Source organism: Peromyscus maniculatus, chromosome 6, assembly GCF_049852395.1.
Source record: "Peromyscus maniculatus bairdii isolate BWxNUB_F1_BW_parent chromosome 6, HU_Pman_BW_mat_3.1, whole genome shotgun sequence".
Taxonomy (NCBI): domain Eukaryota; kingdom Metazoa; phylum Chordata; class Mammalia; order Rodentia; family Cricetidae; genus Peromyscus; species Peromyscus maniculatus.
The window spans coordinates 11,056,096-11,077,916 of NC_134857.1; the positions used below are offsets into that span (position 1 = coordinate 11,056,096).

Below are 21,821 nucleotides of genomic sequence, written 5' to 3' on the forward strand. Positions count from 1 at the left end.
GTGCGGCGCGCCCCTTACACCCCGCAGGTCTCCATCAGGATGGGATTAATTTACTTTCTAGCGCTGACCGTGCGCGCGTCACCGGCCCGCGGGGCAGCCTGCTGCCCCCTCCCGGTCCCCTGCTCCCTTCCACACCCCGTTCCGGAGCCCGGTCCGCGATTGGCCGGCTCGGCCCGGGGCTGTCGCGGATTGGCGCTTGCTGGCCCGGGCCACCGAGTTTAAAGAGGGGGCGGGGGGCGCTGCTCAGCAGCGCTGCTGTCCCCGCCGTGCGCACCTGTCTTCGCCGCAGTTCGCAGCCGCTCCCGCTCCACCTCCGAGCATCCCGGAGCCAGCGGCTCGCGAGGGCGGCAGAGGGCAAGCCTAGGGCAGGCTCTGTCCAGGCCGGCGCAGGAGGCACAGTCCGTGAGGGTCGAGCACTGCGGCCACCATGGTAGCCACGTGCCTGCAGGTGGTGGGCTTCGTCACGAGCTTCGTGGGTTGGATCGGCATCATCGTCACCACGTCTACCAATGACTGGGTGGTGACCTGCAGCTACACCATTCCCACCTGCCGAAAAATGGACGAACTGGGCTCCAAGGGGCTGTGGGCCGACTGCGTCATGGCCACCGGTCTCTACCACTGCAAGCCCTTGGTGGACATCCTCATCCTCCCCGGTAAGAACCCTGAACTCGCAAGTAGCTTCCAGGGGCAGGCTGGGCCAGAAATGGGGGCTTTAGACAGAGTTCTCAGAAGTTTGAGGACTCAGAGACCTCTGGGTACATTTTTGACATCTCCAATCCCACCTTGTAGGAGAATTAGCCCTAAAGAACCACCTGTCACCCTCGGTGTTTTTTTTTTTTTTTTTTTTTGTCAATCTGGAACATGGGATAATAAAGGCAATTTGGCCACTGGCAACACTGGTCAATGGCTTTGAGAATTTAATGAACCCATCCTGTACACATAGTAGGAACTCACTCTTGTTAATTCCTATTACTTCATCATCCCAGGTTCCCGAGCTAATGGACCAAAGATACAGAAGCCTGGCCCCTGCCTTCTCTGATGGGCTTCTGATTAGAGCCAGTCTGTAGATCTGAGGGGGAAAGATCACAGTACTTGGTGCCTCCACTAAGTATAGGCGAGCCTCTGAGATGGGACTCAGCCGTTCCGGTGAGGTTAGGGTCATATGCAGGATTCTCTGGATCGAGTCTCAGTTGGTTCCCGCAGGTCTCAGGGCCTGTCTTATCTGACCCGGCACCATCCCTATCCTTCGCCCTGGGGTCCTTCTGCAGTGACCCCCCTCCTCTGTTAGGGTGAGGGTGACACCCTTCCCCAGTTCCTCAGAGCAGGCTGCTGGGTATCGAGAAGAAACAGCACCCCCGGAGAGGACACTCCACCGGAGACAAAGGTCCGTGCTGGGGCCCCTCGAGGGCTTTCAGCTGTGTCCTCGGGTGTGCGTGGGAGGGCTGATGAGCCTCCGGAACGCTGGGTGAGGGAGTTTGGGAGGGCGCATCCTCCTTTCTGTCCTGTGGGAAAGTTCGTGGAAACAGTGTGAAGCCTGTAGCCGGGTGGATGGCTTGGGAGGTGGTGAGCACCACTGGGAGACTCCTGCTGGAAATCTGTCACACCGGTGGTTTTACTGTCACGGAGGTGAAGTTCCCTGCCTCCCTCTGGCCTTTGATGATGTGTATATTTAAGAGCATAGCCAGGCTTTAAGATGAGGAGAAATCAGCCCTAAAGTTACTGGCCTGAGAGCAGCTGAATGTGTGCCTTCTCCAGAGCATTTGGCTTTCCAGAGACCCTGTACCCCCTTTGAGAGCCCCAAGTATCCCCTCTTTTCCATACAGGGCATTTGGAATTCACCTCCCTCCACCCAGCTCACTTACTGCCAACTTCTAACCTTTACCCCAGGATGCTGTATTGGGAATTGAACCTGGGCTTTGTTCATGTTAGACGAGGTCACTACAGACTGAGCTATGCCTCCACCCCACTGCATTTTAAGTTCTCTTTGCATTCACTCCTAGTCCACACCTTGCCTCTACCGCATGGTAGGAGGGCCCAGTGGATGTCAGACCCGCCTTTCAGTCCCCTTTCTGCATTTGGACCTCGGAAGGACAGGCTCTAAGAGCCCCAGTGTGGACTCAGCTTCAGCTAATGCTGGCTTTGGTGGACGTGGGTTAGACTCCAGGACCCAGCACTCACCATCTGGGTTCCCCGGGACAAGTTGCTAACCTCAATCAACCCTAGGAGGTCTTCTCTAAAGAATTTAAACCAAACCAGCCACTTATCTTCCAGGATTGCTTGCAGCAGTCAATGGGACCAGAAACGAAGGCTCTCTTCGAAGTAGGAGATGTTCTAGAAAGGGCAAATGTCATTTTCTACTGACAGATGGGCATGGCAGTAGAGATTTCTGACTGATGTATAAATTCCCTTTGTTTCCTTCCCCTGAAATTATATTTCCTGAGCATTCGATGCCAAATGATTTTTTTTTTTTTCAGAGCACATAGGCCATGCTGGGGGCAGGGAGTATATTCTGTAGAGAAGCTTAATTGTTTTATGCTTCCTTACCTTACCCATTGTGTGTGGGTAGGAGCACTCCTCTATCTCCGACTTCTGATTTCCAGACATGGCCTTGGGACTGTAGCACGTGGACAGCCTTGTGCCATAAATTTCAGAGCATCAGTTTGAGCTGACTGCTGCCTTTGTGTGGGCCCTGGCTCTTCTCCCAGCTGCCAGGAGGGGCTGAGCCTCAGACTTCTGGGGCTCCTCCTGGGATCTACAAGTCTATGATACCTGATAGGTTCTCTCATTCCTAAGATGAACTAGATGGGCAGTGGTCGGAAGAGAGTCCATGTGGCATACCTTGCTGAGGGGCAGTGTTGGTGCTGTGTGTTGGAACAAAGGGAGGTTGGCTGGGTCTGACATGGGGTCCTGGTACCCGGAAAAGAGTTAGGGTCAGCTCTTGGCTTTGCCATTAACTCAGCCTCACTCAGGCCGCTAGCTCTAACTCTGCCTAAGCAAATGAAACAAAACAGACAGCCATCATTTATAAGTGCAACACTTTTTGTCTAACCTGGGGAGAATGTTTCAATGAGAAACAATAAACGATGGAAAAGTGTAACAGTAAATTTAAATCTCCTGGTGAAATTCTCCTGGTTTCTGTTCAGCTTTATTTCACATGAAGTTGTGCATATTATAACCTGTGTCCTCATCAAGTTCTCACTTAGCATTTTTATTTGACAGCACAGAGTGGATGCTCTTGCTCTACATTTCTCTTTCAACTCACCTTTTCCTTCATCGATAGTTACGTCATCCGTTATGGGGGCATGAAGACCAAGACAGGGGTCTACTCCACAGGCATCCCCGGGGCTGGAGAGACACCTTTTAAGCCTTGACAGATGGGTGGAGGAACATACCCAGGCACCATTAATAAAGCAGGGAATGGAACTTGACCATCTAAGGGGATGGGAGTCACGTGGACGGCAGCCTCTGGGGATGGGGGAGAGAGGGGGAGTCTCAGTCCTAGCTTGTAGTATAGTCAGGGCTACACATATTCACACCCATTGTGGACTGAGGACAAAATCACCAGTACCCCGAAGATACCAGCACCACACTATGCTGAGTGTGGTGTCTCATGCCTGTAATTCCAGCACTGGGGAGGCTGAAGCAGGAAGATCATGAGATTGAGATTTGCCTGGACTATGGTGAGTTCCTGTCCTTGAAAAAAAAAGAAGTATCGCCTTGATACCGAGCAATAATATCAGTAATACTTGCTGCCAGTCTTCTCAGTGCTTAGCATAGGACATATTCTGAAGACTCTTTGAACTGTGAATTTCATTGCCAGTGGAGTTAGTTCTATTAGGGAGGAGGAGGAGGGGCCTATGATGATCGCTCTGGAGACAAGGAAACAAGATGCAGTAACCGACTCGCTAAGGTTCCGCAGGCAGACCATGTGGCAGTGACCGGAGTCAACAACCCGCCATCATAGGTGACCTTTAACATGTGAGTGTCTAGGCGAACCTTTAGCAAGGTGTTACAACAGTGTAAGCAAAGGCTCGGCTGCTCCACCGTGGCCAAGTGGTCTGCATCCCTACCTGGCTTCTGTTTCTCTGGCACTCTCACTGCTCTTACCACCAAGTTTCTTTAAAAGTTCAAGGTGCGGGGTGACCTTAGACCGCACTGATCCCATTTTAGGTCTTAGAGGGGACAAGGAGGAGGGAGGTGGTGTTGAATTCCCGAGAGGTGGGACTCAGGAGTAAGAGGACCCCAAGTCTAAGCTGCGCTCTCTGTTCTCTCGTTCCAGGCTACGTGCAGGCTTGCAGAGCTCTCATGATTGCTGCTTCGGTCCTGGGTCTGCCAGCCATCCTTCTGTTGCTGACCGTTCTTCCCTGCATCCGCATGGGCCACGAGCCTGGAGTGGCCAAGTACAGGCGAGCCCAGCTGGCCGGGGTGCTCCTCATCCTGCTGGGTAAGCTTTCTCTTTGGCTCCCCCACTCTAGTGAATGTGAAGGAGCTCGGATCTTGGAGTTGCTACTTCAAGAGAAATGTGAAAGAAGTCAAGAGGACATCCTGGGCAACAGAAACCTGGAATCTGTGTCCCTTTAGGTTACATTCCAGAGGAATTTAGACAGGACCCTAAGTTACAGCTATGAGAAGAGCTGGTGGGTAACAAAAACGACTACCCAAGGAAAATTGGAAGGAAGGGGTTGTGTGGCGGCTCTCTAGGCAGGATCCACAGTAGAATCCCTTTAGAATAAATAACTTGTCCACAGACTTCATAGCAGATCAACTAAACTGGAATTTTCTGGTGATCAAGTGAGGAAAGATATTTTTTAGGAGGCTCCCGGGGTGGTTCTAATCACAATAAGAAATGAGGGCCTCGTTAATCTCTAACAAGAGGACAGGTAGAGAAGAGCACAAAGGAAAGGTGTGTGTGGGGGTGTGTGTGTGTGTGTGTGTGTGTGTGTGTGTGTGTGTGTGTGTGGGTGTGTGTGTGTGTGTGTGTGTGTGTGTGTGTGTGTGTGTGTGGGTGTGGGTGTGTGGGGGTAGACCAGTAGGGATGGATGAATGTTTTGTTCAGCAAGTGTTCATTAATCACGACAGCGGGCACTTCAGTAGCCAGTGGGGACCCTGATGGGGAAAAGGAATGTCTGCTTCGGGGGTGTGTGTGGAGACACTCCAGGGTATGGAGTCTGGGGAGGTCACCTTAAACTGGCTTGTATGCAGTGTACAGGGAGGACAGCCCCTAAATCACACTGGAGGGGGTTCCCAGAGCACTGGACTCCAGAGAGTTGAGGTGCGGTGACTGGTCGTGGATGGAGGGAGGAGCAGTCTAAACTGAGGGGTGGTGTGTGCTCATTCAGTTTTGCTGATCATACCTGCACATGGGAGCTTGCTTCAACTCCCTGCTGAGGGTCTCGTCTCCTGCACTACAAAAATAAATGCCGGCAAGAAGCGCAGGTGTAATCTTAGCCCATGCAAGGTGAAGGCAGGAGGGCCAGAAGTTCAAGGTCGTCTCCTTGGCTAATGAGGATAGCCTGGGATACGTAAGACTCACTAGTACTCTTTTTCTTTTTTTTGAGTTTTCAAGACAGGGTTTCTCTGTGTAACAGCTCTGACTGTCCTGGATCTCGCTCTGTAGACCAGGCTGACCTCAAACTCACAGAGATCCACCTGCCTCTGCCTCCCAAGCCCTAGGATTAAAGGCGTGCACCGCCAGGGCCCCAACATAAGACTCACTGGGATACAGAAAATACATTGTCTCAAAAAATACGTTTTTTTTTTCTTACCTTTCTCTGTAAGAGCTCCAAGTGAGACAGGGGTCTAAACAACTGCAGAGCGGCCTGTGGGAGGAAAGGAACAAGCGAAGTGTGGAGATGCAAATTGTGGGTTTGCTTTGCTTTGTTTCTGGTTTTTGAGTTTTTGGGGGAGCAATGTGTGGTTTGAAACTTCCCAGATGAATTCGCTTTTCACTTTTCATATATATATGTATTTATTTGAGACAGAGTTTATGCAGGCCTGGCTGTCCTGGAACTCACTCTGTAGACCAGGCTGGCCTTGAACTCATCGATCCACCTGCCTCTGCCTCCCGAGTCCTGGGATGAAAGGCGTGCGCCACCACCTGGCTGGTTTTTCTTCGACTTATTTTTTTCATCTATTTATGTGTGTATGTGTACCTGCACAGGGGACAGTTGGTTCTAACCTTCCGCCACGTGGGACCCAGAGAACGAACTCAGGTCTCCAGCCTTAGCAGCAAGCACCTCTGCCTACAGAGCCATCTCACTGGCCCAAGTTTGCTTTACCTCTTGAAGGTGGCTTGGTATAGGAAGTTTGATAGCTGAAGAGAGTGAGGTGGAGCTGGAGCGAGGGTGTGCATCAGTCAGTCCGTTTGTCTGTCTCCATCCACCCTGTGGGTGAAAAGAAACCTGAGCCCAAGGAAGCCGCGCCTTGGCGGCAGCTCACCATAAGGATGGGATGGACGGAGGAGCTTGCCGTCCAGGCCTAGACTCACATTTTGGTACTGCCTGCCTCTTTTGACTGCTGTCAGATTCATTTCTCAGCAGGTCTCCCTGGCCTTCGGGGTCCATGTTGTCTTGACTGGATGGAGCTGGCTCTGGAATGTGGAGCTCATTGTCTCAAGGGTGTTATCTGCTGATTTCCTTCACGTCTTCTCTCCCCCAGCCACAAGGCCCTTGTTTCCACCCCCAGGGATGGGTGGGAGAGGCCACAGTGTGAAGGCTCCCTTTGTGTGTAGCTCTGGGTTGTTTCTGCCACTCTCACTCTCTGGGGAGAAGTTGGTCCTGGGCCCATGCTCAGTCCTGGGAGTCACTGGTCATGTCCCAGCTGAAGTATGGCTGCTGAGCACGAAGTAGTGCTGGAGCTGGGGGCCTGGAAATGAGCAGTGTCACAGCTGATTCTGATGCGGATTTTTCTGGTCCTGAGAAATCTCTTGACTATTTTTTCTGAAGGCTTAAAGGAAAGCCCGCCCAGGAGCTTGATTCTGTGGCTTCTGAAGCCAGAGGCAGTGTAGAAGGAGCAACAGGTGCCTCAGAGCTGGGGAAGATGGAGGCCCTGGGCCCTAACTTTTTTCATCTTGTCGGTTGGAGTCAAACCAACGGCACTGAATCAGGAGGCCACTGCCCTCCAGCAGAGTCAGCTGGGGCAGCGACTGCCTCTGAACAGCCATGCTTCCTTCCCAATGAGAGCAGTGTGATAAAGCATGGGGAGTATTTAGCGTGGCATCTGGCACAGAGTAGGTCACGGTTGCCATGGCTGTGGTTACTGCTGGCTAGAGGGAATAGAGAGCCAGCCCGATCACGTTCGAGTTCCACAAGGGTCATGTCCACACACAACTGGAGAGGACAGCCGTGATGTTGTACTTCCAGAAACATCATCCGCATCCTGACTAAATGGAATGGGCCTTCATAGAAATCAGAATGCGGGCACCCACAGGCGAGATGGTCACTGTTCCCATCATGAAGGGACCCTGACTCCTTGTTCGGATTCCTTCATTCTTGCTGCGCTGTGGAAAGCGCTTCAGCTGCGTGTCTCCCGGGAGTGGGCCGGGAGGAACCGGGGCTCGCCTTCCTCGGGGACTTCTTTCATCTTTTCTTCCCCCTTTAAACATCCGGGCCTGGTGGCTTTACTTCTGGTGGAAAAAGTTGTTTCAGCTGCACACTTCGGGTTAATGGTGAATTGTACTAGAATCAAGGGTGTAGCTACATGGGAGATGAACTGCGTGTTGTACTTAGAAGTTTCCTACTGGGAAAGGGAATCCTTGCGTTTGGAAAGAGTGAGGTTCTTAATCCAGAGCAGAGGAGAACAGCTGGAGAAATGTTCCAGACTTATTTACTGTATACACACAAGACCCTAGTCTAAATAAAAGTCTCTCTGGGTAGTGGTAATGATGGGGCATCTTAGTATGGCAGTGACTCTGCTGGTAATCAGAGGCCCTAGATGCTGTGTGAACACTTTCTGTGATTGTTCTTAAGAAATATATTACCAAGTGCCTGGATATGTGGCATAGTGGAGAGCAACCGGGGACGAGCTTCAGGCCATAGCAACACATACACAAACAATAAATAAGAATAAAATTAAATTTAACAGATGACCATGAGACTTGTTTCAGAATGCTGTAGGAAACAGTAGATGATGATGTGTGCAGTGAAAACAACGGGAAAAATGTCAGTGTTGAAAGCTGGCCAGGAAAATAACGGACTCGAATATTCCATTGACTTGATGACGGTGGTGAGTGCTAGGTTTTCCTGACAATCACTGTGTGAGAGGAGCATGACCTCTCCTGGCTCCTCCCTTAGGTCATTGCTTTAGGAAACAATAGGCGAGAAAAGAAAAACTCAAGCTTTTCTAGATCCATATGAGAAAAGAACAGATAAATATGGCTCCACAGCTCACTGAGAAAGAAATACTACTTTCCTTTACCTGGCGCCCCGTTCCGGTATGTAGGCTTCAGACTTACCATCCCAGGGCAGCTCGGCTTCCCCGGTCATCCTTCCACTTTTCCACATCCCGCTGCCCAAGGCCTTAGATGTTCCTGGTGACTCTCTCAGTGTACCGAGGAGGACACAGTCAGAACAGCTCAAGTAATTTAACGGTGCTTTAAAAAGTCCCTTTAGTGCCTAGTATAGACTCGGGAAGGCCTGAAAACACACACACACACACACACACACACACACACACACACACACACACACACACACACACACACACCATGAAAGAAGAGATGCAGGTGTCTGGGGAGTTCCCCACATCTGGTGTCTTTTTCTTTCTCTGTTTTTCTCTCGTTTGTTACCTGGAAACTCAGACACATCTGCATTAATTTTATTTAACTTCATCCTCTCTTTTTTCCGTGTGTGTGTGTGTGTGTGTGTGTGTGTGTGTGTGTGTGTGTGTGTGATGTGCTCCTGAGAGGGTATGAGGAGGACCTAAGCGGTCCTCTATCACTTTTTGCCTTATTCCCCTGAGACCTGGAGGGAGGCTGGAAAGTCAACAGGTTCCCGTGATCTCCCTCTTCTGTCCCCTACAGTTCTGGGGTTATAGACTCAAGTAGCTACACCTAGATCTTTATGTGGGTACTGGGTATTTGAACTGAGGTTCTCTTTGTTGTGAAATAAGTGCTTTTACCCACTGAAACTCTCCTCAGCCCACATTTATTTATTTCTCTTTTGCTACTTTTTAGTTGACACCAAATACTTGTACATATTTAAGAGGTTGTGTGCATCTCATTTACTTAATTTCTGAATATTACCATGTGTTATTTAACCTCTAAAAAGATGGGGAGATAGACTTAAATTTCCCTTTTGTAAACTATCTTCCTAAATACTTTGTTTAGTTAAGATATATCAGGAACTTTTAGCAAAGATGCATCCTTTCAACTAAGGAACACATTGTATTGCATTATCTGAAAATTGTCCCTAACACACGCCGATGTTCTCACTCTGTAACAAGGAGGGGATTTTACGTATGAGGGGACCAAATCCAGTGTGTGTCTGCATCGGTCCCCCCGCCCCCACCTCCTCCCTTACTTAGCTTCTCTTCCCCTCAACAGACTGCAGGGTTCCGCTCCTTCCTGTGCAGGTTCGGAATGTATCGACGGAGGGAATAAGAAATCTGAGGGCAAAATTGCCATCTTGTCTTAGAGACTTAATTTAAAAACAAATTCTGACCTATATAAAGAAGGGAGACATCGGGTTGTTTATCTTTCTTTACCTTATGGGTAACTGTGACTTTTCATAAAAACCTATTATGTTTTCCCAGATAACGGGACCATTTCAAACTCCGTTTTTTGGGGATAGGATGGTAGGTACACAGATGGAAACAGGCCTAGTGAGCCTGTGCCTTTGGGAAAGCCAACGGTCGCTGTGGTTTTTCCTAACTGGTCAATCAGCTCCCCCATGCCCCCTCACCTGCCCAAAGCCACTGCTGAAACGGAGTATATTCTCTATTCTCTTTGTTTGTGTCTAAACATTTTTCCTTCGAATTCAGCTGGGGTCACTGCAGGTCAGCCTCTAGTTCCCTTTCCTGTGGTGGTGGCCTGTCATTTCTTAGCGCTTTTGATGTGGCTCACCTTTGGGTGCCACAGGAATTCCACCCGAGTTTGTGCATCTGCTAGCAAGGAAGGAGACTGTTTGCCTTGTTTTGCATGGGTTATGAAAGAGGGAGATTTTAATGAGGTAAACTGTGAGTTTGTGACTCTCATTGTGTTACAGTCACATTCAAATTTGTGGTTGGGGTGTAGGCAGGGGAAAGTGGGACCAAAATGAGACGACCTTTCATTCATCTGTCTGTCCATCCATACATCCGTTCATCCATCTGTCTGTCTTTTATTTGTCCACCCACTGACGAGTCCAGTTCTATGTGGTCACTATATAAATGTATAAGCATTTCCCCCTTCTCTAGTGAGTTACATACAGGAAATCTAACAACTTCTCTAACACATGCAAAGTCAGCCATCATCTGTGGGACACGGAGCCTGGCTCTTCCTAGCTGCTTTATCTGTGTTTAGGAAATAAAGGAATGCTAAGTGCATTGGAGACCATTTTTGGTCTTGCTGTTTACAATCTAAATTGAATGTTCCTAGTTTTCACAAAGGGGAGGAATGGTGTAAGCACTTGTGTGCATGAGTGTGCATGTGTGTTCTCTGTGTAAATACAAAGTAGCCCAAAAGGATAACACTGAATTTGAACAATGGAGTGCTTTGAAACCAGTTAGCTGTTTATGGGATGGACTGGCTGTATTGACTCTAGTCAGTTGTTTGGGAATGAGACCTTTTTCCCTTACCCCTTTGCCTGCTCCTCTCAGTGTACCTGGGCAGGAAAAGCTTTTGCTGATGGCTGGTGTGTCCTTTTTAAGGCTAGGAATGACCTCTTTTTTATTGTGTATCTTGCTCAGGGGGTGCATCTCGTCATTGTTAATAGAACTGTTGTAGGCTACATGGTAAATGTGATGAGATCATTTCAAATCTTTCCAAACGAGTAAGACTTGAATCCTTAGTTTACAGTTGACATTAAAGAAAGACTATTTCCTCTCTGTGCTCAGATAGTGTAACTTAGAAAGCTCGTGTAGAAACCAGAAAAATAGCTTGCTGCGTTGAAAGCCACAGGGGCACCCCAGGAGGCAAACTGGGCTGGCGGTGTGGCTCTGCTGCTTGAACTGGTCCATGGTTTTTAGGATGCCAGCTGGAGATCTCGTTCTGATTAGCGTCACGCCGGGCAACTCTAACGGGCCATCTCAAGTTAAAGTTCTTACTAAAATTTCTGTCCTGCTGTGGTTGAGAGAAATCAGACTATACTAAAGGGAACCATGGAGGTTTGTTTCGAGCTGTGTTGTCCAGTAAAATAGTCATTAGATACATGTGGCCATTTGAGTGAAAAACATTAAAATTAAACAGATCAAAATTTCAGTCTCACTAGCCCCATGGCATAAGTGAAATGACCCTATGTAGCTTGTTGCCACCCTATTTGGTAGAGTGGTTTAAATGTTTAAATTTCCTTTAAAAAATCTGGACTACTGAGAAGGGTCAGCAGGCCTCCAAGCCTACAGTTTGAGTTCGATCCTTGGTACCCACATTGTGGACTCCTGGAACTTGTTCTCTGACTTCCACACACACCCTGTGACATGTGTGCTCACTTATGCACGTACTTGCATGCAATAAATAAATTAAAATGCAATAAAAAAATTAAAAAAACCTTGAATAGATGAACTATTTTACCCCAAGAACTGTTCATTTGTGTGTTGGTGTTTTATGATCATGAATGACAGCACACAATCTCAGACCCTTGCCTGGTCCTCTGTCAATACCTAGCAATGCTCACTCCAGCAAGAGAAAAGTGATAGCTCACCCAGGTCTTTGTAATGTGGATCGATTAACTCAAGAAAATGGTGTGGAAAACTGAGATGGATAATTTCGTGTTTCTCATTTTGAAGAGCCTGATTATTTACTCATTCAGCCAGGAAACACTGAGCTGTGTGTGGTGCTGAGCTGAACCTTGAGTTTCTACACATAAATAAGGCATGGCCCCTGCCTTCACAGAACTCAGAGCATGGGGTGAAGGCTAGACACATAAGGCCATAAGTCTAATAGGATAATTCAGTATAATAAGAGAACTGTAAATCTAGAGAACTGGGGATGAGGCTCAGTTAATATAGTATGCCTAGCAAACTGTGGGGTTCCATCCCTGGCACCCCATAAACTGGTTGTATTAGCTCGTGCCTGAAACCTCAGAATTCAGGGCATGAGATTCAAGGTTATTGGCTATAGAGCATGGCTTCTTTTTTCTTTTTTTTTTTAATTTATTTTATTTTATTTTACAATACCATTCAATTCTACATATCAGCCACGGGTTCCCCTATTCTCCCCCCTCCCACCCCCTCCCCTTACTCCCAGTCCACCCCCCATTCCCACCTCCTCCAGGGCAAATCCTCCCCCGAGGACTGAGATCAACCTGGTAGACTCAGTCCAGGCAGGTCCAGTCACTTCCTCCCAGACTGAGCCAAGTGTCCCTGCATAAGTTCCAGGTTTCAGACAGCCAACTCATGCAATGAGCACAGGACTTGGTCCCACTGCCTAGTTGCCTCCCAAACTGATCAAGCCAATCAACTGTCTCACCTATTCAGAGGGCCTGATCCAGCTGGGAGCCCCTCAACCTTTGGTTCATAGTTCATGTGTTTCCATTCATTTGGCTATTTTTTTTCAATAATTGAGTAAAACTGAAATTTATTATAAGCCACAGTCGTCCTAGGGACCTCCAGAGCATGGCTTCTTAATGAGTGCAAGGTCATCTTGGGCTATATGATCCTTGACCTGAAAAACTCAAAACTACAGCAACAAACAGAAACGGCACCCAAACGAAAAGTAACACGACGTGTAAGTAAAAACAAGTACACGGGTTCGGGGCTTAAACGATTATGTTAAGTCCTTACAAGGGTGTTTGCCTCTTCTCCTGTTGAGAAAAACGAGGACCAGCCATCGAACACAGCCTGTTGTAAGTCAGCTCGTTCTACCGAGCAGAGGCCGCCAAAGGAGCAATGCTGTGTGTATCGGTGTGGATTGGAAGGGGCGTGTCTGTGGCGTGAACGTGCCTGCCCAGCGCACTTGGTGTGTGACGGGTGTGCCCAGTCACCCTCTCTCCCTGTCTCCCCAGCTCTCTGCGCCATTGTCGCCACCATCTGGTTCCCTGTCTGCGCCCACCGTGAGATCACCATCGTGAGCTTTGGCTACTCGCTGTACGCAGGCTGGATCGGAGCTGTGCTGTGCCTGGTGGGTGGCTGCGTCATCGTCTGCTGCTCCGGGGACGCACAGTCATTTGGAGAAAACCGTTTCTATTACTCCTCTGGCTCCAGCTCGCCAACGCATGCCAAGAGTGCCCACGTATAAGAGGGCTGCTCCGCTGCCCACCGAGGTGCTGGGCCTGGGGCCCTGGGTTTGCTCGTCGCCGCCGCAGTGGGGAGAAGCCCATTTCTCTGCCAAAGGTGTAGAAAGTGTCCCGCCTGGCGGTCTGCAGTCCTAACAGCCCCTCCGCCCCACCACTTACTGGTTCTTAAAAGAAATCTCTAGCTCAGAAAATGCCCACATAGTTTTCTCCTGGTGTTGACCGCTTTTAGCTCTTTCCTCGGGCGTTCCATTGTTGTTGATTAAAAAAATATTTTGTTTCTCTCTTAAATTCAAATGTCTTGGGAACATTGCTGACTTGGGTGTGGATTGGGAGAGAGATAAAAGACACTTTTCAAACGGTTACCGATGACAATGGAGGCCTCATCGAGACACAGCTCTGTTTTTTCTTCCCCCTTGAGTTTCAAGGTCACTTGCATTTAAGAGATAGAAAATGGGAACACGGGTGGGAGGGACTCCTGAACGTTCTCTCTGCGGGAATGCTCCCCTTTTATAAGTTGTGGGGTCGGGACTTTTTTTTTAGTTTGTGATTTTACATTTATCTGTACATACTTTTTCAAGATCGATCATTTTTATAACCATGGGTTTCCTGAAATTTTCAATTCACCAATATGAAGGAAATGAACCACACAGATTTTAATATGCAGTAAGTAACAGTACGAAGATTATAACCTTAACTGCCCGTCCACGATTTCCAGGTTTGTATGCTGTAGGTTTTAATTCTACAGTTGTGTATGCTTCAAATTAACACCTTTTAAAGCTTTTCTCGCCCTCTACCTCTGTCTCCATTCTGTCAGCGATCTTGAAGCGATGCTGTTAACATAAATTGTACCGTTGAATTTGGCTTCCTGGGTGTAAACACTGATGGTCTGTCGGGATCCGAGACTCTAGACACCCCACACAGGCTTGGTGCATTTTGTTAAGGTAAAATCTGTGCAATAAAATAACAAAGTGTCTCCCAAACTGGTCTTTAGTCTTCTGTTGTATCCAGAATATCATCTAATTAAAAGCAAAGCAAAACAAAACGAAACAAAACTCATCAAATTAATTTCTGACCACGAGCTAAGAACAAATCATTTGGGGCTGGTGAAGTGCTTACTGCTGAGGCATGGGGATTTGAGTTCAGTTAGAGTCAGCCAAGGGTTGGTAGACCCCAGTACCCTCTCCTCTCTCTCTGGCTCTCTGCGTTATGTGTTGTGTGGTCAGGAGGATCCCTGGGGAGTCTAGATAGTTGGGAAACTCCAGGTTCAGTGAGAGATCTTGTTTAAAAAGAAAAAAAAAAAAAAGCTAATGGGCCTAGCATGGGAGTTCATGCATTTTTTTTTTCTTCCTTGAGACAGGGTTTCTTCGTATAGCCTTGGCTGTCCTAGAATTCTCTGTAGATCAGGCTGGCTTTCAACTCACAGAGATCCACCTGCCTCTGCCTCCTGAGTGCTGGGATTAAAGTGTGCGCAGCCACCACCACCTGGCTTCACACCTTTAAGCTCAGAATTTGGGAGGCAGAGTCAGGGGGATATCTTGGTTTGCAAAGTGAGTTCTAAGACAGCCAGGGCTGCATAGAGAGACCCTGTCTCGAACAAAAACAAAAACAAACAAAACAAATCAACCAAACAACCAAACCACATGTACCTGCACACACACACACACACACACACACACACACACACACACACACACACACACACACACTGGGTGGGGGAGAGAACAAATGACTTTGGGTTGCCTTGGCTGGCTAAAAACTTTATGCTTTGCTCACTATATCATGGTGATGGTACATGGTCATAACAATGTAGCCTTGTTGTTCTTGTTTCTTACGTGTGACTTTCTTGTCCCTGTGATAGCGTAAATGTGTAGCCACAAGAGCCAACTTCTAAGCACACACAGCCCAACTGCGGTTTTGAACACTTGATGAAAGGACTGACTAAGTCTCAAGAGAGACTTGAACAAATTCATTTTATTGGCTTTTAGCTGTAATACCTAGATGTGTTTTGTACAAATAGACACAAGACAATTTGGACAAAGACATGTTAAGTGTGGTTTTGTTATTTATTTATTTTCTTCTTCTTCTTCTTCTTCTTCTTCTTCTTCTTCTTCTTCTTCTTCTTCTTCTTCTTCTTCTTCTTCTTCTTCTTCTTCTTCTTCTTCTTTTTGGTTCTTCGAGACAGGGTTTCTCTGTGTAGCTTTGCACCTTTCTTGGAACTTTCTTGGTAGCCCAGGCTGGCCTCGGACTCACAGAGATCGGCCTGGCTCTGCCTCCCCAGTGCTGGGATTAAAGGCGTGCGCCACCACCGCCAGGCTATTTATTTATTTTCTATTTCAGAAACTCTGTCAGGTTATGAGCTAGCTCTATGAGACTAGATTAAATATATTTTGGCTCCCCACCCCCCAAGTTATTCAGGCTTGGGCGACGGCTCAGTGGACAAAGCACCCTCCACGCAAGCTCCCGAAGCCCTGTTAACAGCTGGAGGCAACAGTGCCGGAACTGGTGCCCCCACATCAGGAGGCGGGGACAGGGACAGAGCAGTTACCAGAGGCGTGTGGGTCAGCTGGCAGCCTGAACCCGACAGACCCCGTCTCAAAGAGCAAGGTGGAAGGAGAGGAAGGAGAGGCGGCTTTCTGCCTCCCACGTGTGCCTCCCACCTGTGCTCCCCCAAACACACACAGACGCGCACTAAAAATGCTAGTTTCATCATCGAGTATAGGGAGTCCTTAAGATCGACAACCATTCTCTCTGGAAGTGCCCATGCCCAAATTCCACAGTAGAAACGGTTTCTAAGTTCCTTATGCTAACAAACATGACTGATTTGTTAGGCTGGCTAGAGGACACCCTTACCTCACTGCCCGTGTCTGGGGTTCAGGATTATGAACGAGAAGGACAAACAGCCCGTGGGAGAGAGTGGGCAAATGACCAGTCTGAAGAAGCACCATCAGGCCAGGAGTCTCTGTCATGGGGGCTTGTGTTTTTCTCTCCTGGATCTTTCTCTGAAGCTGCTGCTTGCAGACTCTCAGGAGAGGATGTGGTACCTCTGCAGCATCTGGTCTCCTGGATGCTGTAGCCTGACTAATCCAGGAGCGCATCCTGCAGGCTGTGTCCGAAGTGTTAGGGATTGTTACCAGTTTGCTGTAGGAGACTAGATGACCTGTGAGAATACCATCACCCAACGGGAAGCTGTGAACCATGTCCGAGCCTCGGAAATTTCTGATAGCCATTTTTTTTAAAAGAGCTGAAACTGCACAAGTGAAAGGAATTTTAATATATTCTATTTAATGTAGTCCATTCAAATTTTTCTCATTTCAGTATGAATTCAGCTATTAGATTTTCCACAATGTTCTCTTGGTATTAGGATTTGGGGTTCTGGTATGTTTTATACTTACAGCTCATCTCAGTTTGGATCAGCCATATTGCAAGGGGTGAGTAGCCATGGGCTAGCAGCCATTGGATTAATTAGCCCAGCTACAAAATAGTAGGTTCTGTCTCTGTAATCCTAAGAGGAATTCAATTTTATTTTATCTGCTCTCCTTGATTTCCATTAGAATGTGGCCAATACACTTTTTGAACAATCATAGTAAATCTTAATTCATGTGGAGACAGGGACTCCCCACAAGCACACTCCAAAATGGCAGCCTCAATATACTGTCTACTGTCATAGGGAGCAGGGACTCCATACTCCTGAGACCTGGTCCTGTCAGGAGAACTTTCCATCTTTTTTTTTTTTTTTTTTTTTTTTTTGACAGGGTTTCTTTGTATAGCTTTGGTGCCTGTCCTGGATCTCGCTCTGTAGACCAGGTTGGCCTCGAACTCACAGAGATCCGCCTGGCTCTGCCTCCCGACTGCTGGGATTTAAGGCTTGCGCCACTACCACCCAGCAGAACTTTCCATCTTTAATCCTCCCCAGTCCCTGCTCTTCGGATGAGAGAGGAGCCTTTCTGTGGCTTGTGAAGGTCAGGTAGCCACTGCACAGAATGAAAGGGATTTAAGCCTATTTCAACGTGGCCCATCACTCAAGGGGGTCAGGCATTCACTTGCTTCTCTCCTTCGCACTCACTCAGTAGATCTGTGTCCAGAGCCAAGCGTACGAATGGTTTGGGTGTGCACTGTGGCCACTCTGCCGGCGTGGCCTCCACAGCGCACCCTGAGAGACAGGGGATTGAAAACAGTTTTCTCATGTTTTTCTGGAGTGCAGAAATCCCGTCCTTTGTCCCCTCTTTGATAGTCACTGGAGACAGGGTGATTTTGAGAGTGAGACCATCAATCTCCAGCCTGCTCTGAATAGACAGTGTTGAGGGATCTTTGCATTGAAAATAAACCGGTTCTGTTCATGCTTTCCAAGAACTCGATAGGAACCAAATTAGAGCCGAGAATGTTTCCAGGGAAGTGCTGGATCTGGAGATGCTGGTGACAAGGCTGGGCACAAAAGGAGAAGCCTGTGAGCCTAGAGAATGCAGGCTACACACTCATGCTGCCTGGGAGGCTTGGCGTAACAATGGAACAAGGTCCGGCTCTGTCCTGCCATGCTGCTCTCTTTGTTTTAATTAAAAATAATCTGCGTGTTAGTGTTTCTCTATACAATGTACACAATGAGCTGCAGCATCTTAAATGTTTGGCAGGACATTGGTGCTCATGACATCACATGCTGGGAGGACAGGGAGGCCACTGTGGGGCTGGCCCTGGGGACAGGCAGGATCAGTGCGGCCTTTGAGACAGCCCCACAAAAGAGGGTGTGACAGCAGATGTGCGGCTCCTGGAGACTGAGGCGGGATTGTGGGGGGAACGTTGGCACATGCCGCTCGTCGCCTGAATAGCGGCTCTGGAGGAATCTATACTTCTTTAGCTCGTGGATACCCGGAGCTCAGGCACTCCGGCCGTGTCGGGAAGAGTGAGTGGAGATGGGGGGACTTGTCACTGCTTCATGTCCCTTTGTAGAAGTGAAAAACGTGGGACTCATTCCTAGAGGACTGTGAAGGGCAAGATCACATCCCGGGGAGCTTCGGGACAGTGGTGGCACCCATTGTCACGGCCAGGGCTTTTGTTTAACTAAGACAGTTTCATCTCTCACTGCCAGGCTGAGTTATTTGTAGCTCAGCTGTGAGTCTCGGTAAAGTGAAGATTCTGATTAATCCATGTGGTCAGGCCTGAGATCTTGCATTTCTTTAAAAAAAAGCATGGGAATTCTCGTTTTTATTTACACGTGTGTGATCACAGCATGCCATACTGTCCATGTGGAGGTCCGAGGGCAGGGGACCAGGGATTTGGCAGCAAGCGCCTTTCCCGTTGAGCCTCTGCATCTCTAACAGGCTTTCAGAATGTACTGGTGCTGAAGATCCACTGGGGTACCTGGGTGACCATCCTCCGGAGGCTGACCACAGGCCATCCTTACACATGTACATCACGAGGGAGCCTCCTCTGTGCAAGTTCCTGGGAATCAGTCCGTGTCTTTCTGGATAATTCTGGGAGCTTTGTTGGCTGATAATTGTGATGTAGAGTCATTCATTTGCCTTTGGGGCTTTGGATCCTCACCAAAACATTAAGTTCTCTGCAGGCCAACTCATACAGGTGAGCTGTCTCAAGAAAGCTGACTACTTAAGGCTAGGAATTCGGTGTGCCAGTTGGTGTCACACAAGTATCTGGATAACAACCGTGGTGCAGTATTTACACTAAACACCACAAAACAAGCGTTTCCTCCTGCTGGCTCCCACCTTCCGGGTAGTCATCAAACATTGGTCCAGTAAAGCCATCTCCGGGAGATCCACAGTTAAGCTAACGGAGTGAATGACACCTTAGTTGTGAAAGACGCATCCCTCATTTTCTTTAACTTCACATAAAGGAAGGTAGGGAGAACAAGGAAGAATGTGGGGAAACTGAGGAAAGAAGATGAGCTGGTTGTCAATTTGCAATTGTGTCCTCATCCCATTGAAACACGAACCTTAGATGGTCTTATTCATAGAAAACCTGGAGCCAGGTATTGGGGCGAATGCTGGAAGATCAGAGAAGCAGGACAAGCCACAGCCACCTCACCTCGCCAACTCCTCAGCTGATCTTGTTTCCTCAAACTGGAAGCCTCCGAGTCCTCACCCGAATGGATCTCAGCTGAAAGCTTAAAAGCCTCTAGTTCCTGGTCCTCACGCCTTATATACCTTTCTGCTTCCTGCCATCACTTCCTGGGATTAAAGGCATGTGTCTTTCCCAAGCAAGACATGAGATCTCAAGTGCTGGGCTTAAAGGCGTGTGCCACCATACCTGGCTGTTTCCCGTGTGGCCTTGAACTCACAGAGATCCAGATGGATCTCTGCCTCCTGAGTGAAAGGCTTAAGTGTGTGCCACCATTTTCTGGCCTCTATGTCTGTCTATGGTTGTTCTGTCCTCTGACCCTCAGATAAGTTTTATTAGGATACACTGTTTATTGGGGACACATTATATCACCACATTCCATGCTGACTCTGAAGGCCTCAGTGGCCTGGGCAGGTGAGAGTCTACTTTCCCACCTCTTAAAGCAAGCCTGCATCTTAGGTTCAGAGTAGAGATAGAAAAACTCCAACACCAGGACCACCAGGCTGGTGCCTAGCGCCACCCTGGTCTCCTTCGAACATATTTATTATATTTGATGTTCTCGTTAGTCTGGTTTCCTGAGAGTTTGCTTTCTCTCTCCCTTTCTTTCTTTCTCTCTCTTTCTTTCTTTCTTTCTTTCTTTCTTTCTTTCTTTCTTTCTTTCTTTCTTTCTTTCTTTCTTTCTTTCTTTCTTTCTTTCTTCCTTCCTTCCTTCCTTCCTTCCTTCCTTCCTTCCTTCCTTCCTTCCTTTCTTTCTTTCTTTCCTTCTTTCTTTTTTGGTTTCCAGAGACAGGATTCCTGGTACGTTCTTTGTAGATCAGGCTCCAACTCATAGACATTCACCTGCCTCTGCCTCCTGAGTACTAGGATGCCACATACTTTTTACAGGAAAGTATTTGCTTATCCACACGACCGCCTTCTGAGTTCTTAGAAGGTAGATTCTGTCCCAGAATATCTTTTCTTTTTAGTGAGAGGATAACTAGCTTACCCTAGTGCTTATGGTAGTAGAATTTCAATGTACTATGCTATTCTTCTAAAATTAACCACAATTCACACACACACACACACACACACACACACACACACACACACACACACACCACACTACAGTTTTAATGGTGTGGGGTTATATGTGAAAATATTTGGAATAAGTAGTTAACAGGGAAACACTAAAAATATTCACAGCAAGAGAAAAGATATGTGAAGTAGAGTTGGGGACCCAAAGTCTTCTTGAGGTCACCATAGTTCTCTCAGTGGGCTCTGCTTCTCAGAGAAAGGAGCCTGTTTATATCCAAGAGACTTTGCTTGTGGGGCACACTGATATTCTGATACCCACAGTCCCTGGTCTGGGTGAGGGCTCTGGGTGTCGTTAGTCAAACTACTTCTTTGGGTGGAGAGCTTACCTTTTATGTTCTGCCTGGTTTTAGTCACTGTTTTGATGAAAGGTCATGGAAACACATCTAGAGACAGGTGTGAGAAGGCCCTGCTGCCGGGGTTGAGAGCACGTGAGCAGCTGAAGGTCTTTGTGTGTTTTCTTTGTTTCAGCCTGGACTCCATGGGTGAAGCAGAGCTTCCATTATATAGGAAGGGACCTCACTCATACCCTGGTCCACAGGCTGACCTGGTTGTGTGACTCTCACTTTGGTTCCAGGTCTCTCCCTTAGCTCCTTCAACAGGACAGATCTTAGCTTGCTCCAGTCATGGATGTATAAGCAAAGATCTGTAGTCATTCTCTCTAATATAGGAATTATCAAACACAATTCACTCAGTCAAATTTGGGGCTCCTGCCCCATCTCTGGGTGTGTGTAGGGTAGGGCATCAGTGACTGGAAGTGGATCCTGGGAAACTAGCCAGGTTTTCTTATCCACTCTAAAGTTTAAGAACTGTGGAAAAAGGGTTTCCATTATGAATATAAATTAAAGCCATTTTCCCTAGGCCATGTTGTTAGGGAGTCAAGTCCTGTTACCTGGGACTTTTCAAGATGATGGGGCTGTGGTCCAGGGGAATGCTTCCCGCTTTGAGCAGCCATCCTAAGTGGGAGCAGCCGCTCTTATACTTGCCAGCTCCTCCTGATTTTGAAGCAAGAACCTAACTCAGGCTGGACCAATCTTGGCTTCATTTTCCCGAGATGAGTTGGATTGGCCCAGGTAGTCAGCATTTCACCCAGTCAGGATTAACCATACTCCATCCTTCTTTGGAGCTGTGGTTAAGAGCGTATTTCTCCTTGATGGTGAACGGGAAAGATGTGAGCCTTGAGTAGCTGCCATATTAGCTGTGTGGAAGGAAAACCAAACCAAACCAGAGTCTGGAACAATGAGGTCAACGTGAAGAGGGAAGTAGGAACTTAAATACAGGCAGATGATATGTGAGGCTGGCTCACACTTCCGGGGG

At 48.0% G+C, this 21,821-nt stretch overlaps 1 protein-coding gene across 1 annotated transcript; it reads left to right on the forward strand.

Moving 5' to 3' along the window:
- Window positions 1–214: 214 nt before the first annotated feature.
- Window positions 215–14,347, forward strand: Cldn11 (claudin 11). Its single transcript, XM_006971161.4, has 3 exons — window positions 215–653; window positions 4,280–4,444; window positions 13,137–14,347. The coding sequence occupies exons 1-3, from the start codon at window positions 428–430 to the stop codon at window positions 13,367–13,369; spliced, it is 624 nt and encodes a 207-aa protein (XP_006971223.1). The 5' UTR covers window positions 215–427; the 3' UTR covers window positions 13,370–14,347.
- Window positions 14,348–21,821: the final 7,474 nt, after the last annotated feature.